The sequence below is a fragment of the Podarcis liolepis genome (assembly GCF_965112155.1).
Source record: "Podarcis liolepis genome assembly, chromosome: 10".
In the NCBI taxonomy this organism is placed as follows: Eukaryota; Metazoa; Chordata; class Lepidosauria; order Squamata; family Lacertidae; genus Podarcis; species Podarcis liolepis.
The window spans coordinates 11,450,640-11,467,078 of record NC_139562.1 but is presented as its reverse complement, the minus strand read 5'-3'; the positions used below and the strand labels follow the sequence as shown (position 1 = coordinate 11,467,078).

At 44.1% G+C, this 16,439-nt stretch overlaps 1 protein-coding gene across 32 annotated transcripts in view; it reads right to left on the bottom strand.

Moving 5' to 3' along the window:
* CELF2 (CUGBP Elav-like family member 2) overlaps positions 1–16,439 on the bottom strand; it is a 547,342-nt gene that overhangs the window by 376,989 nt on the left and 153,914 nt on the right. For 3 of the 32 annotated variants that reach the window (XM_083461296.1, XM_083461307.1, XM_083461270.1), the window contains exon 1: positions 3,748–3,972. The exons of 19 other annotated variants lie outside the window; for them this stretch is intronic. In XM_083461296.1, coding sequence (XP_083317422.1) covers positions 3,748–3,854 — 107 coding nt within the window. In that variant the 5' untranslated portion in view covers positions 3,855–3,972. Of the gene's footprint in view, positions 1–3,747; positions 3,977–16,439 lie in introns of those variants that run through there. 10 more of the 32 variants (XM_083461263.1, XM_083461274.1, XM_083461312.1 and 7 more) reach the window with 7 other exon arrangements.

Sequence of the window (16,439 nt, the reverse complement as noted above, 5' to 3'; positions counted from 1 at the left end):
AATTTGCAATTTTGCTTTTAGTAGAAAAAGGGTAAGCGATGGGCTGCTTAGTTTTAATGCATGCTAAGGAACAATATTCTGCAGTGCAGATAGCGTCAAGAGAACCCTTGAAGAAATAAGATGAATCAAACAAAGGCTGTCCCTAATATGCATGGGCACAACCTGAATTTCCATACAGTGCACACAAACTACTTTGTGTGAGAGTTTGTGTGCGCACACCCACAGCCAGGCAGCTCAGCAGAAATACACCTGTCAGGAATGAATGTGGGGATCGCTCAGTGCTTTAGCACTAAGGGGAGCTGGACTGGACTTCACAGCACAAATGTCACATCGACCTGAGCATCATCTACCCGGAGAAGGTTGTTCCTTCTTTAAATTATGCTGACATGCACTCTCGATACTCACAATACTCCAAATTGTCATAGGGGACAAGAACAGACCAGAAGCCAGAAGCAGAGCACACCTTAGAAACTGTGAAATCTGCTCAACTGCATTTCATGTTATTTGGAGATTTCAGTAAATTGTACACTGTGTGTGTGTGTGTGTTAAAATAAATAAATAACAAAGGGTGAAAAAACCTGAAGAAACTGGCTTTGATGGGTCCAGGATAGAATGGAACTACCCAAGATTTAAGTTACCCTAAAGCACCAATGTTCTGTGCATGTAGTTCAGCTGGTGAAATGCGACTTTCTATCCTCTCTCCCTATGCCCCTCAAAATTGACCCCAAACCTGATTTTGGGAGTGTGCAGGGAGTTGGGGGGGATGGGAGAGGAAGAAGCTGCTCTGTTGTATATGTACAGAATTGCAGCATTGGGAGAGATCTTCTGGGATAGCTCAGTCGGCAAAGCATGAGACTCTTAATCTCTGGGTTGTGGGTTCAAGCCTCACGTGAACATGCCCCCCCCCATGTGTGGGGTTGGTGCTTGAACAAGCTTATAAACCCACCTTGCCCTTGGGTGAATGAAGTATAAGCTTCATGAGCTAACTGAAGTTGCACTGCTTTTTGAAAACACTGTTTTAGCATGGTGTTGTTTGCCACCCTAAGCTCCTTTGTGGGGGAAGAGTTGGTCACAAATGTAATAAATAAATGAGCAAAGCAAGATGGCAGAAGAGAGGGAGCCAGCTGCAAATGGAACAAGCACGTATGAAAGGATGCCTTGTCTGATCCTCAGTAACCTGTCAGGTTTGATGCAGATCTCAGTTTCTGAATTCAATAAAGTTGGGAGCCGGTTGTATGTCTGCTTGGGGTGCAAATGGAAAGGCAGCTATTGGGAGCCTTAAAGTGAAAATCCACTTTTCTTGAAGCCATTACAGTGGTATCTCGGGTTAAGAACTTAATTCGTTCTGGAGGTCTGTTCTTAACCTGAGGTACCACTTTAGCTAATGGGATCTCCTGCTGTCGCCACGCGATTTCTGTTCTCATCCTGAAGCAAAGTTCTTAACCCGAGGTACCATTTCTGGGTTAGCGGAGTCTGTAACCTGAAGCGTCTGTAACCTGAAGCATCTGTAATCTGAGGTACCACTGTACCAACATGTCCATTAGGACTCCCAAGCAAGCTGAAGTCAGCTGTGGCAGAGTTATATCCAAATCAATCAACGAAGCTTAAGATAGCTATGATTAACTTGGCCCATTAACTTTTAACTCGATTGGAGCCATTGATTGCCAATTATGGTGTCTCCATATTTAAACACGACCCTTCCTCTTTTATTACAATAAAGTTTGGGGAGAACACCACATCTCAGTGGCATCCATCATTTGCTTCACAGAATAAACAAGTATCTCCTGTTTTTATATCACACCCACGTTGCCAGATGCATTTAGACAGCAAGCAGGTTTCCAGCGGCCACCTCACATAGGTGGCACAAAACTGTAACACCCATCTTTACGTTATTCTTGAAACGAACAGCGCCAATTCCCACTCGCAGTGATCATAATCTTGAGCTGAAATCCTGAATGCACTTCCTGACGCAGTAAATAAAATATAAACAACTGACTCCCCTTAACCCTACAATGTTTGTGTGTCGGATTTGGTAGATTTGCTTGAGAGCTGCCACAAATTATTCCTATTCACCTCCCACGAATGTACTGATCGAAACAGACAATTCAACCCAATTCAAAGTGAGTATCACGCTACTGTGAACATAAACAAACCTTTGGAAGAAACTCTTCACCGTGAAGGTTAAAAATGCAAAGCAAAACCATTCCTCCAACTGCCATGAAATGAGCTAACTTTTTATTATTTCAAAATAGCATTATTCACACGTGGATCTCGTGGTTAATAACACCGCCACCCAGTCCCATTTTGAAGATATGAGAACGTTTTAATTTTTAGAAATAATCTTTTACAACCTTGCAACCCTGAGTGGGTTTTCTCTCTCTTCAAGACAGGCACTAGAGGAAGTGGAGTGTTTGCTATTTGTTATGTCTTCAGAAATTCTGACATATGTTAGAACAGCTGGATTTTTTTTATTGTTATTCCCAAGACTAAAATTTAAGTAGCATCTCTGTGAAACTGTGGAGCAAGTGGAAATGATCCAAAATAAGATAAGAGTTTGAGGAAGGCTAACAAGAAGCCACTTGTCCAGCCAAAATGTTTCCCTATTAAGCATTCAGGATCTGTAAGTTTCCTCCCTGAAATTAAAGAAGCCGGTATATAGCTTTGCAACTTTGTTCTGGTAGACAAAGTCATAATATGCAAGGGGTTGGAGGGAAATAGTGGATCTTTCTCTCTCTCTCTCTCTCTCTTTCTCACTCACTCTCCTTAAAGAGATAAACAATGGGAGTGTACTTCATTTCACAGTCTATACAAATAAGATTAGTGGAAATTAAATTGGACAGTTGTTGCTGTTTTTTGGGGGTTGGTTTTTTTTAAAGAGATAGCATTTTTTATATATAACAAAACACACACAACTACAACCCCAGACATACATTAAGCTAGCTTGACAGCTCTATTGTTCTATCGTCCCATTGTCGTCCAAAAAGATGTATTCACACGCTCAGATGTCTGCTAGGGAAAATAGACAAAAGACTACACCACCCCCCCGCCCCAGAAGCAGGGTGCCAGTCTGAGCAGAAATTCTGGCGCTCTCTCTCTCCCCTTCCCCGCCCCCCTTCCTTGCTCTGAAAAGCTTCTGCTAACAGCTGGCTCTTCATGACACCCAGGAACGCTAAGAATCCATTCATCTATGCAATATGAGTTTCTTCCAATTATAAATATATATGCATTTATCTATTTGTCCCCCTCTCCCAAGAAAAGCGCCAAGCGGTCAGTGTGAGCTGTAGGAGGGGAGTGATTAGAAGAGGTTATTTATATAACCCAAGCACCAATTTAAGTGGCATTTAGGGAATCGGCTCTAATATGGAGTCTCCCTATTGCTCTTCCCTCGTGCCTTTCCCACCCCCCAATCCCTATTAATGAAGGATGCAATAGAAGAGGCATCATAAAGAAACTGTTGGGTTTGGGACGGGTGGGGGTGGCAAAATTGCTTTTTTTAAAAAATGAAAAAATGAAATTGCTTCCTGTTGGCTTTTGCATTTCAAGCTGTTTGCAACTGGAGGTTCGTGATACAGAAACGCCACTTGCAGAAAAGCAGGGTGTATATGAATATATCCTCCCCCCCAAAAAAATAATAATAATTGGAGCGGGAGAAGAGTACTTGATACCTAGCCACAATGGGCCCTGGCGACTGGGAAAAAGCCCCCGCCTCAAACAGCCCCCGCCTGTACAAAGGAGGCATCAACCTACCTTAAAAGAAGCTCCTCACTTCTCATAGTAACAGCGGATTTCGGACAGCGCATGCTTTCTGCACCGATATTTGCAACAAAAGCCGGTTCAGAAGTGCGCTCAAACATCAATGCCACAGTAGCTACCCACTAATGGCTACTCTCTCTCTCTTTCTGTCTCTCGCCAGACGCTGAGTGGCGGAGCAAAGGGGGCCCCTGTAGATTCACTGAACAGAAATAATCCTCTCTGACAAGTTATGTTCTCTGGGCATATTTTACATTAATGCACTAGGCTGCCTATAGGGGTCTTGTTTGCGCTCGCTCTTCCTTGGCTGGTGTTAGCTTCTTGTTCTAATTACCATGAAAAAGGGAGAAAGAAATGTAGGACCCTTCCCCAAAATGAGAGAGGGGGGGAGGGAGGAAACACAGACACAGGAGATCAGGTTTTTGTGTGTGTTTGTGTGTGTGTGTGTGTGTGTGTGTGTGTGTTTAAAGGGACATCTCTCCTCTTTCGGCGGAAGGGAGAACATACAAAAGTCTCATTTGCATACTCCCAAAAAACCATCAGTTGTTTCACGAGCATTTTAACGATGCCAGACAGACAGAACTTTTGCACACTCAGAGGGCTGGAATCTGGAAGTTCTTTTAGAGACTCACAGCATGAGGTCCTCTTTCCCAACACATTCCAAGCTAAGTGGTTTTATCAAATCTATGAGCCCCAGAACAAGGGAGGGAGGGGCAGGGAACCAGAAGAAAGTTTTCATTTAGGGGCTTAGTGGTTTTTTTGTTTTTTAAAAAAGCTTGCCCTTTTTTTGTCTTTTAACCCCTAGTGAGCCACTCCCTCTGTACTCCTCTGTATCAGTTCAGTACAACATGACTCTATACAGTGGTACCTCGGGTTACAGACGCTTCAGGTTACAGACTCCGCTAACCCAGAAATAGTACCTCAGGTTAAGAACTTTGCTTCAGGATGAGAACGGAAATTGTGTGGCGGCGGCACAGCGGCAGCGGGAGGCCCCATTAGCTAAAGTGGTGCTTCAGGTTAAGAACAGTTTCAAGTTAAGAACAGACCTCCGGAACGAATTAAGTACTTAGCCCGAGGTACCACTGTATTGCGATTTGGGTAAATATTTTCTCTCTCTCTTTTTTAACTGACAATAAAGATTGTAGCAATAACTCCCTCCTAGCAGCAATGAGCCAGCCCTAGCTATCATTTTGCTTTTCCTGGAAAATGCTCTCCTCGCCCACCTTAGGCAATTTTTCACTTCTCTTTGCTAACATGTTCATTTCCATGGCTTGCCCTCAACAACGCAACAGTCACAGGCCAGATTAAACAAACCCAAGCACACTAACGGAAGCCAGTGCAAGAACTCCTAGTCGCACAGTACACTGGTGTCTCAGGTTACATACGCTTCAGGTTACAGACTCTGCTAACCCAGAAATAGTGCTTCAGATTAAGAACTTTGCTTCAGGGTGAGAACAGAAATCATGCTCTGGCAGCGCGGCAGCAGCAGGAGGCCCCATTAGCTAAAGTGGTGCTTCAGGTTAAGAACAGTTTCAGCTGAAAGCCTTTGCAGATGACCTAGTCTTGACAGTACAGGAGCCAGAATCTAGCACAAAAAGAGTTTTGGAACTTATTTTGGAGTTTGGTCGGGTGGCGGGATTTAAGCTAAACAAACAAAAAACTAAGGTTTTGGTCAAAAATCTGACACCTACAGAGATAGAGGGGTACCAGAAAGAGACAGAGTTAAGTGTGGTTAAAAAAGTGAAATACCTGGGGGTATATTTGTCCGCTAAAAACTTAAATCTTTTCAAAGATAACTATGAAAAATGTTGGTTGGAAATTAAAAAAGACTTGGATATTTGGTCAAGATTGAAACTTACCTTGTCAGGCCGAATCGCAGCTATAAAGATGTGTGTCTTGCCAAAAATGTTATTCTTATTTCAAACCCTTCAGGTCGTGGACAGAATGGAATGTTTTGGAAAATGGCAGAAGGATATTTCTAAGTTTGTCTGGCAGGGCAAAAAGCCCCGAATAAAATTTAAAATACTAACTGACTCAAAAGAAAGAGGGGGGTTTGCCCTGCCGGATTTAAGGTTGTACTATGAAGCTGCAGCCTTCTGCTGGTTGAAGGATTGGCTCCTGTTGGAAAACACCGATGTCCTAGATCTGGAAGGGTTTGATAATGTGTACGGTTGGCATGCATATTTGTGGTATGACAGGGCGAAGGTTCACAAATTGTTCAAAAACCATATTGTTAGAAAATCAATTTTTGCCGTCTGGATGAAGTACAAGGATTTATTAGAAAGTAAGACCCCGAGGTGGTTATCACCGGTGGAAGCCAAGATTTCTAAAAAAAAGCCCAATATGGAGGCCTATTGGCCAAAATATTGGGAGTTGATTGAAAGAGTTGGAGATAATTGGAAGCTCCAAAGCCAGGACAAATTAAAAGGTAAGGTGCGAGATTGGTTACATTATGCTCAAATTCAGGAGGTATTCAAAATGGACAAAAAAGTGGGTTTCCAGTTGGAGAAATCGAAACTGGAGACGGAGTTATTAGAACCAAAGACTAAGGTACTTTCGAGGATGTATGACTTGCTGCTTAAATGGAACACACAAGATGAGACAGTTAAATCTGCTATGATAAAATGGGCACAGGATGTAGGACATAACATTATGTCTGAGGACTGGGAATGGTTATGGAACACCGGTATGAAATTCACGGCATGTAGTGCCTTGAAAGAGAACATTATGAAAATGGTATACCGGTGGTACATGACCCCAGTCAAGTTGGCTAAAATATACCATCTTTCTGATAATAAGTGTTGGAAATGTAAGGAGGCAGAAGGGACTTTCTTTCACCTCTGGTGGACCTGCCCGAAAGTAAAGGCCTTTTGGGAAATGATACATAACGAGCTGAAAAAGGTATACAGATATACCTTCTCTAAGAAACCAGAGGCCTTTCTCTTGGGCATGGTGGACCGGAAGGTGCCAAAGAAGGACAGAATCTTTTTTATGTATGCAACCACAGCAGCTAGGATTCTTATTGCAAAGTTCTGGAAGACACCAGATCTACCCACACTGGAGGACTGGCAGACGCAGCTGATGGACTATATGGAGTTGGCAGAAATGACTGGCAGAATTCGAGATCTGTGCGAAGAAACAATGGAGGAGGACTGGAGAAAATTTAAGGACTATTTGCAAAAATATCATAAGTTGTATGAATGTTAAGATTGTGCACGACTAAGAAATGGTATGCTTCTGCAATTTATCTAAGTAAATGATAAAGCAAGTGTTGATGGAATAAGACGAGACAAAATAGAAACAATATATTATGTTTATTAAGAGTCTTAAAATTAAATTACAAATTTTAGAAATTGGTAACATAATAAATTTAAAGGTATAATAAGTTGGGAAACAAGATAATAAATTGCTGAACTGGCTAGAATGATGAATGCAATGTTGAGAGGATGTGAGGAGGTCCAAAAAGATGTTGTGAAAATTTCTCGATGATTTTTTCTTTTTACCTGTTTTTCTTTATATATATAGAAAATGTTTCTTGTATGCTGCTGTTTAAACAAATCTGTTTACCTATGGAAAGAAACGCAATAAAAAATTTTATAAAAAAAAAAGAACAGTTTCAGGTTAAGTATGGACCTCTGGAACGAATTAACCCGAGGTACCTCTGTATTTCCCAACTTTTCCTCCCCTACACGCTACCCTCGCTTGCTGTGTATCATAGGCACCAGTGATACGGGGCCCAAGGCCCTTTGCCCCCAAAATAAAATTTTTTGAGGGGGCAGGCCTTCATAGAAACTTCTTGCATGGGGTCAAGAGGTGAGCGGGCTTTGGAAGGCAAGGTCTGCACCCAGTTGTGCGCAGCAGAAGAAAGTGCAGTTTTGTGACCCACTTTGAGGTTTTTCACAATCAAGTAGTGTATAAATTTTATGAAATAAATAAATAACAAATCGAGGAGGCAGAACTTTGTTTTTTATTCAGCAGCACACTTTTTATGTTGGATTCGCATGGATCATGCACGTTCAAATCCATACCTCTGCATAGTGCACACATGCCACAAGCAGTGTGCAATAGAGAAATGCCTCTATTCCATCCAGCTTGCAAATGCTTATCTAAATTTTGCTTACCATGGACAGATCCTGATTAATATATTTGACGAGGCTTCATGGAGCCAGGGGGAAGTGGCCATCTGGTTGGGCCATTCCCATCTCCATACAATCTCAGGGATCAGGTCTGGACTCTCCCCACTCAGGAAACCCAGTTAGAGCATCTAAAGAAAAGCATTGCCAAGCCCTGGCGATGGTACAGCTTCCACAGTTCAAAAACAGGGCAAAAGCCCATCAGCATTGCCAGCAATCAGCACAATGGTTCTCTTTCAGAAAAGAGGGAAAAAACTGCTTCACTAAAGACCCTTTGGGTTTCACTAGGAAAATCAATGGAACTTCTGTTGGGAGAGTTCAGTGAACCCAACAGTGGAAAATCCTCCGTCAGCTTTGTTCTTACTTGGAGAACGTGGCAGAGGTTTACTAGTCTGGGGGGGCCCCTCCAGGCGTCCTTTTCAGTGTGAATTCATGACAATTTGTGCTCCAGAGGGTATTGGTAAGCCAGATAAAATGGTGAATTCGCACTTTCAAAAAGCCTTCCTCGCCAAAGACTCCTCAGTGGATCAGGAATTGTGGCAAGAAGCAAAGAGGGGCGTGGAATGGACAGTTCTCTGAATGAAGAAGTGTAGACACTGGAGTCTCCCAAGGATTGGTATTGAGACCTGTGCTTTTTAAGGTGTTCATAAACGATCTAGAGTTAGGGGTGAGCAGGGACGTAGCCAGGTTTGATGATCATACTAAACTGCTCAGGGTCATTTTCAAAAATGGATTAAGAAGAGTTCCGAAAGGGCATCTCCAGACTGAGTGACTGGGCAGTAAATTCGCAAATGCAATTAAACACCAACAAGAGTAACGTGATGCTCATAAAGGTAAAGGTAAAGAGACCCCTGACCATTAGGTCCAGTCATGGCCGACTCTGGGGTTGCTGCACTCATCTCGCTTTATTGGCCGAGGGAGCCGGTGTACAGCTTCCGGCTCATGTGGCCAGCATGACTAAGCTGCTTCTGGCTAACCAGAGCAGCGCACGGAAACGCCGTTTACCTTCCCATTGGAGTGGTACCTATTTATCTACTTGCACTTTGATGTGCTTTCAAACTGCTAGGTTGGCAGGAGCAGGGACTGAGCAATGGAAGCTCATCCTGTCACGGGGATTCGAACCGCTGACCTTCTGATCGGCAAGTCCTAGGCTCTTTGGTTTAACCAACAGTGCTAGGTGCCAATAAATTATGAATTTCACATTCATGCTCCAGGGGTCTGAAGTGGTGGTGAGTGACCAGGAATGAGACCTTGGGGCTGTAGCGGAATAGCTCAATGAAGACGTCGCTCCACTGTAACCACAAAATAGCTCAAATTCCATGCTAGGAAAGGAATTGAAAATAAAACTGCTGATCTCATAATGTCGTTACGCAAATCTACAGTGTAACTACATTTGGAGTGCATTTCCGGCTGCCTCACCTCAAAAAGGATATTGCAGAATTTGAAAAGGTTCCAAAAGGAGCAGCAAAAATGATCGGGGGAAGAAAGGTTACAGGATTTTGGAATTTATAGTTTACAGCAAAAAAAAGAATAAGAGGTGACATAAGAGATGTGTATAAAATCACACATGGCATGAATTAAGAGGATAGAGAAAAGTTTTTACCCCTCTCCCATAACATTAGAAATGGTGGATATCCCACAAGGATCATTGGTGTCAGGCAGCAGAGGAACCAACCCCTACGGCAGGTTGCCAGGAATGGACAAGGCAAGGGAAAGTTCTCACCAACTGTGTTTTATTCAATATTTATTAAATATTTACAGAGAGAGGCTTAGAAATGAAGCCTCTTGGAATAATGGCATTGCTCTGAGTAAATCTCCGCTCCCCTTCTCTCCCACTTTCTCATTCATCATCCCTTCTACGGGTGGCGCTGAGGGCCCTTTCCTTCTGAGCCCTTTGCTCTCCTACTTTTAAGGCACACCGGGTTCTGGGAGATGGCGGGTCTGGAATGCTTTATAGTGATAACATGCCAGCCAACTGCTCCACCTCTGCCTGCTCCTTCTTCTCTCCCATTATTTCCCAACTTCTCCCCTCATCTTCCTCTGAGCTGTGACCTCCCTCAAAGCCCTGTTGCAACTCTGAGCTATCTTCTTCTTCTCTGGAAGGGAAGGGTCAGGCTGGGGAGGCAGTCTCCTCCATTCCTCCTCTGCCCAGTCCCTGACAATTGGTGCCCACTAGCTTGGAGGATTAGACAAATTTATGGGATGCACGTGGCGCTGTGGGTTTAAACACTGAGCCTAGGACTTGCCGATCAGAAGGTCGGCAGTTCGAATCCCCATGATGGGGTGAGCTCCTGTTGCTCGGTCCCTGCTCCTGCCAACCTAGCAGTTCGAAAGCACATCAAAGTGCAAGTAGATAAATAGGTACCGCTCTGGCGGGAAGTTAAACGGCATTTCTGTGCGCTGCTCTGGTTTGCCAGAAGCGGCTTAGTCATGCTGGCCACATAATAATAATAATAATAAATAATAAATTTTATTTATATCCCGCCCTCCCCAGCTGAAGCCGGGCTCAGGGCGGCTAACAACACTAAAATAGTGCAACATTATAAAAACATCATAAGAATTAATTAAAATCAAAATTGATGGCAACCATAAACTAAAGTATTGTAAAGATTGCCAAAGGAGGGAGTCAGGCTGTGCCCTAACCAAAGGCCTGGTGGAACAGCTCTGTCTTGCAGGCCCTGCGGAAAGATGTCAAGTCCTGCAGGGCCCTTGTCTCTTGTGACAGAGCGTTCCACCAGGTTGGAGCCGCAGCCGAAAAAGCCCTGGCTCACATGAGCCGGAAGCTGTACACCGGCTCCCTCGGCCAATGAAGCGAGATGGGCGCCGCAACCCTAGAGTCGGCCACGACCGGACCTAATGGTCAGGGGTCCCTTTACCTTTAGCATGGAGGATTAGACAAATTTATGGAGCATGTGGATCTCAATGGCTGCTCATAGAATCATAGAATCATAGAGTTGGAAGAGACCACAAGGGCCATCGAGTCCAACCCCCTGCCAAGCAGGAAACACCATCAGAGCACTCCGGACATATGGTTGTCAAGCCTCTGCTTAAAGACCTCCAAAAAAGGAGACTCCACCACACTCCTTGACAGCAAATTCCACTGTCGAACAGCTCTTACTGTCAGGAAGTTCTTCCTAATGTTTAGGTGGAATCTTCTTTCTTGTAGTTTGGATCCATTGCTCCGTGTCCGCTTCTCTGGAGCAGCAGAAAACAACCTTTCTCCCTCCTCTATGTGACATCCTTTTATATGTCAATGGCCTCCCCCCACTGTTGGGGGAAATATGTCCCTGAATATCAGTTGCTGCAAACCACAGGAGTACTTTTGTGCTCTGCTCCACCTTCCTAGGTTCCCACAGGCTTCTGGTTGGCCTTTCTGAGAACAGGACGCCAGGCAAGACAGGACATTTGCCCGATCCAACAGGCTGGAAGTTCTTAATGGGGACGGAACACACACGAAACCCTCAACAAACAGATCTGCCCCCAGTGCGTTTACAGCATCTCTGTGAAATCCACACACACCTCAAGTTAATTTCTTGCTGACCTCATGGTGATTAATGCAAATTAAATTTCACGCTAATTGGCCTGAGCAGCTTTGCATGCAAACCCGAAATTGGTTATTTTCGCTAACGGTGTTAAAAAGATACTTCTGCTGTTTGCTCAATAAGTTGGATATAAATCGTTATTAGTTTTAGGGCACGCTTGTAAAAACCCACCCAGCACCTGATATCAAGATAGGGAGGACAAAGGGTGAGAGGACAGAATTCAGAGTCCCACAGTTTTCTCTGTTGCCCAGAATTAGTAGTCTGTTTATGATAATAAAATTGATGATGATGATGATGTTGATGTTGATAAGAGTAATCCACCTGCACCACTGGTTTCTTTAGATTCCCAGTTGCCTGTTAACAAACCTTGTACCATATTGGCCCAAATATAAGCTGCCCTTTTTTTTTTCCAAATTCCAACTGTGAAAAGTTAAAGTGCGGCTTAAATTCGCGACCTTACAAAATGGGCTTTTACGAAATTGCTGCTGAAATAGACATACGGTAAAACGGAACGGGTGTGAGTGCCTGTGGAATTTTAAGGAAGCGGCTTATATTTGGGTATTGTCTCTCCCCCCCCCCAAATTTTAAAGGTGCAGCTTATATTAGGGTGTGGCTATATTCGGGCCAATACGGTACATTGTTCTGAGCAAAATTGCCCCTCCCAATATTGTCACCCTGTTTGTTCAAAACTACAAATCTATCATCCAATCTTCTAATCAATTTTTAACTTTAACACAGATAGGGATGAGCAAATATATTAATTTTGGGGGGTTTTCCCTGGTTCAGCTCTCCACATTTTTACAAATTTGTGATTTTTTTGAAAAAAAGAAGACCTTATGACAATTCTTCAGAATTCCACTGCAAATTTCTTGAATATATACATTTTGCAAGCAGTTGTCTCTAAAGTGCACATTTTTGCAAAGCAATTTCCCCATATATGGTGCATTTTTGCATGCTTTCTCCCACTAAGGTATGCAAACTTAACCCCAGTACAGTGGTGCCTCGCAAGACGAAAAGAATCCGTTCTGTGATTCTCTTCGTCTAGCGGTTTTTTCGTCTTGCGAAGCAAGTCCATTGACGGATTAGCGGATTAGCGCTATTAGCGGCTTTTAGCGGCTTATCTGCTGATCGGATCAGCTGATAAGTGGCTTAGTGGCTTAGAAAAAGGGGGGGAGGGAAAAAACCCAGCAGGAACTCGCAAGACACTGTTGTCTTGCGAAGCAAGCCCATAGGAGATTCGTTTTGCGAAGCACCTCCAAAACGGAAAACTCTTTCGTCTAGCGAGTTTTCCGTCTTGCGAGGCATTCGTCTTGCGGGGCACCACTGTATATACAGCTTTTGTACATAGTATGCGGCTGGAGAACTACATTGCAAAATTCAGAGAAGTCTGGATTTTGGAAGATGACTGTGTTTCGATTCATGGTGTTGTTGTTTTAAAAGTGCGAATTAGGTTAAGTTTCACTTTAAATGTTAACTGATTATAATTTCTTCCCCCATCCCTAGAGGCAGCTGAAATCAGCTGAAATCAAACCTGAGGTGATCTTGCTTTGCTGAGAAGGATAAGACAATTCAGGCCCTTGAATAGGAGGCAACTTTAGGATCAGGTCCCACTCTAGTTGCCATGGTTTGTGGTGGCCATATTCTGTTCCACCAACTGCAACCTAAGTGGTCTCAGCAAAATAAGTATTCTTCTAGGTACCTCACCCCATCTCTGATGTTCACTGTTCTTGAAAATCACACCTTGACGGTTCAGCCGCAGGTGGCCATCATTCAACGATCCCTTCACTTCCTGGTATATTTCATTGAATTCCAATGAATCCGCCATGTTGACAGCACCTCCACCCCCCCTCACCCCACTATGACAAGGGTTGAGGTCACACCAGCAAAACGTGCCGAGTTGTTCTTGGAGGAAAGTTTTGCAAATGGAACCAGGCAGGGAGAAGACAAGATGCCTTAGTCCTTCCTGGAACGTGGGATCTTCTCCATCTAGTTCTAACAGAAGCAAAGGGAACACAAAGACACAGAGGACTAGAAAACACTTGGGGGGGAACCTCACTTCCTCCTTCCGGGGCCTTTGGCTTTCGGTCGCACAGTCGCTTAGTGCTCTCTTGCCTCTCTGGTTTGAATCTGATGTTGTGTCTAACAGCAGATAAGGACTAAGAAGCCAGGCTCTGAATATCCCTATCAAGCCTGGCCAATTCAGAGGCTTCTTATCGTGTGCCAATCAGAGAGGTCAAGGCGCACACCCCTATGCCTTTCTGTGCTGCACGAAGGCTGAGGCTACGTCACACCGCATCCATGGTTCCAAACTTGGCTAGCATCCACCCCTCACCCGATGCCATTTTCGTCCCTGACATAATGATCATCACAACTAGACGCATTGTTTAAGGGCTAAACTAAGTCAACTGAAAGACTCTGCTCTGTAACTCCCCGACATCAGCCAGAATAATATGCAAGGCCCTCATTGTCTCTCTCTCACACACTTGATAAAGAAGCAGAGCTATAGCAGAGCTCAAATCCTAAATCATGGAAGCCAAAGAGCTAGAACAAAGAATCATTTCATCGGCATGTATTTGGGGAAGACAAGTCTGGCAGGATGCCAAATATACAAAAAATAAAATAAAATAAAATCACACTCGAGATGCTATTACAGCATCATATACAGTATACACCATTAAGTTGGAACGCCAATCATCAGGCCAGACTCTAATGGCTCACTGGGGCTCCATTTGGCTATCAGTTTGGTATCAAACAGAATGGCAGGCATTGCTCAGCCTTTTGGGATCCTCTGGAGTGGCTGACATTTCAAGTGAAAATGCATTTTTGCACCAGCACTCAGTGTTGGGGATGTGGTTGTTGGGAAGAACATTTCAACCCTTTCCAGAAGATGCTAAAAATGTGAGTTGCTAAAGTATTCGGGTCCCTCTACCTTGGCCTCTTCGTTGAAAGGGTGTTTGTGAATATTGAGTTCCCATAGCAAACACCTGCCTGCACATGCTGTAACCTCAGTTTAAGAAAAGAAATGTCCAGACCCTAAACCAGTGGTTTTCTTTGAAAATATGATCAAAATAGCTAGAAATCCCCGGTTCCCACTTTCAAAGCCTACAAACAGGTGAGTGAGAGAGATGCTTTTTGGTGCTGCTGCTGTTGCTGCTGAGATGCCCTTTTATTGCTCAACACTTTTAAAAATATGAATAACCAATAGCATGTGTGCACACATTTGGATGTGTTCATGGTCACTGGTAAAACCCTGCATGCTTAATAGCAACTCTGAGAGGGTTGAACTCAGAATTGACCTATGGACATGTATGAACCCAAGTCAGTCATGCAAACTAAATTCAATGGATCTACTCTGAGTATGACCAGCGGACAGGTCTGTTCTTTTCAATGGATCTATACAGAGTCAAAATAAGTTGGGTATTCTGAATTGCAGCTTGCCAGTAAAAGCGTTTGAGCCCCCTGTGACAAATGAAACCAAGATTATGTCAACTGACATGGCAAACATACAACCCAACATTCTGATCGAATCTTACGACACCAAAGGCCAAACCACAATTGTTCAATTAACCTCATCCTTAGTCCTCACATTCTCACCATTAGAATACCCCCCAGATTTAGGTTTGTTGAGAGCCTAAGCTACTGAAGGTAATGGGGCCCTTTATATGTCCAGCTGTCCTTTGTCAACAACAAATTGTCGCTGTTTTTTGTGTGTTGAATATATGCTATATGGTAATTTATGGACCTAATAGGTATCTAAAGCACAGATTGAGGTTGAATCCTGACAAGACAGAAGGACTGTTTTGGGGGGACAGGAGGTGCCTAAACAGGGCTGACTTTAGATGTCTTCTAAAAGTCAGATAGTAGTTTATCTCCTTGACATCTGATGGGAGGGCGTTCCACAGGGCAGGCACCACTACCGAGAAGGCCCTCTGCCTGGTTCCCTGTAACCTCACTTCTCGCAGTGAGGGAACCGCCAGAAGGCCCTCAGCGCTGGACCTCAGTGTCTGGGCTGAATGATGGGGTGGAGATGCTTCTTCAGGTATACTGGGCCGAGGCCATTTAGGGCTTTAAAGGTCAGGACCAACACTTTGAATTGCACTCGGAAACATACTGGGAGCCAATGTAGGTTTTTCAGGACCAGTGTTATATAGTCTCGGTGGCCACTCCCAGTCACCAGTCTAGCTGCTGCATTCTGGATTAGTTGTAGCTTCCGGGTCACCTTCAAAGGTAGCCCTATGACTTTTGAATTATGGTCTGGAGGAGACTCTTGAGAGTCCCATAGACTGCAAGAAGATCAAACCTATCCATTCTGAAGGAAATCAGCCCTGAGTGCTCACTGGAAGGACAGATCCTGAAGCTGAGGCTCCAATACTTTGGCCACCTCATGAGAAAAGAAGACTCCCTGGGAAAGACCCTGATGTTGGCAAAGATGGAGGGCCCAAGGAGAAAGGGACGACAGAGGACGAGATGGTTGGACAGTGTTCTTGAAGCTACGAACATGAGTTTGACCAAACTGCGGGAGGCAGTGGAAGACAGGAGTGCCTGGAGTGCTCTGGTCCAGGGGGTCATGAAGAGTCGGACACGACTAAATGACTAAACAACAACATGACGGGTTGGGTAACATGTGTCCCTCTAGATATTGTTGGACTACAACTCCCATCCCTGACCATTGCTAGGTTATCTTGTCTGAGGCTGATGGGAGTTGAGAGTCCAACACTATCTGAAGGGCCACAGGTTAACCACCCTTCCCTTATCAGTTCCACTCAGTCAAACAGAACTAAACACATAGAGGAGGAATGAGTAGAAGTCAACCTGCTTTGTGAATTTAAAGTCACCCAGCAGGCAGTGAGATCACCATCACTATTAGGCACCCTCAGCGGAGTTTTGCATATCAATGCCAAGCGGCACACGGATGTTTCTGCTGCTTGGGTGTCAAGAGATTTCGAAAGGTATGAGCAGGATACTGCGATTTTTGACTTCTCATTATCCATGCCATCCATGTTTTTCTAGTTCA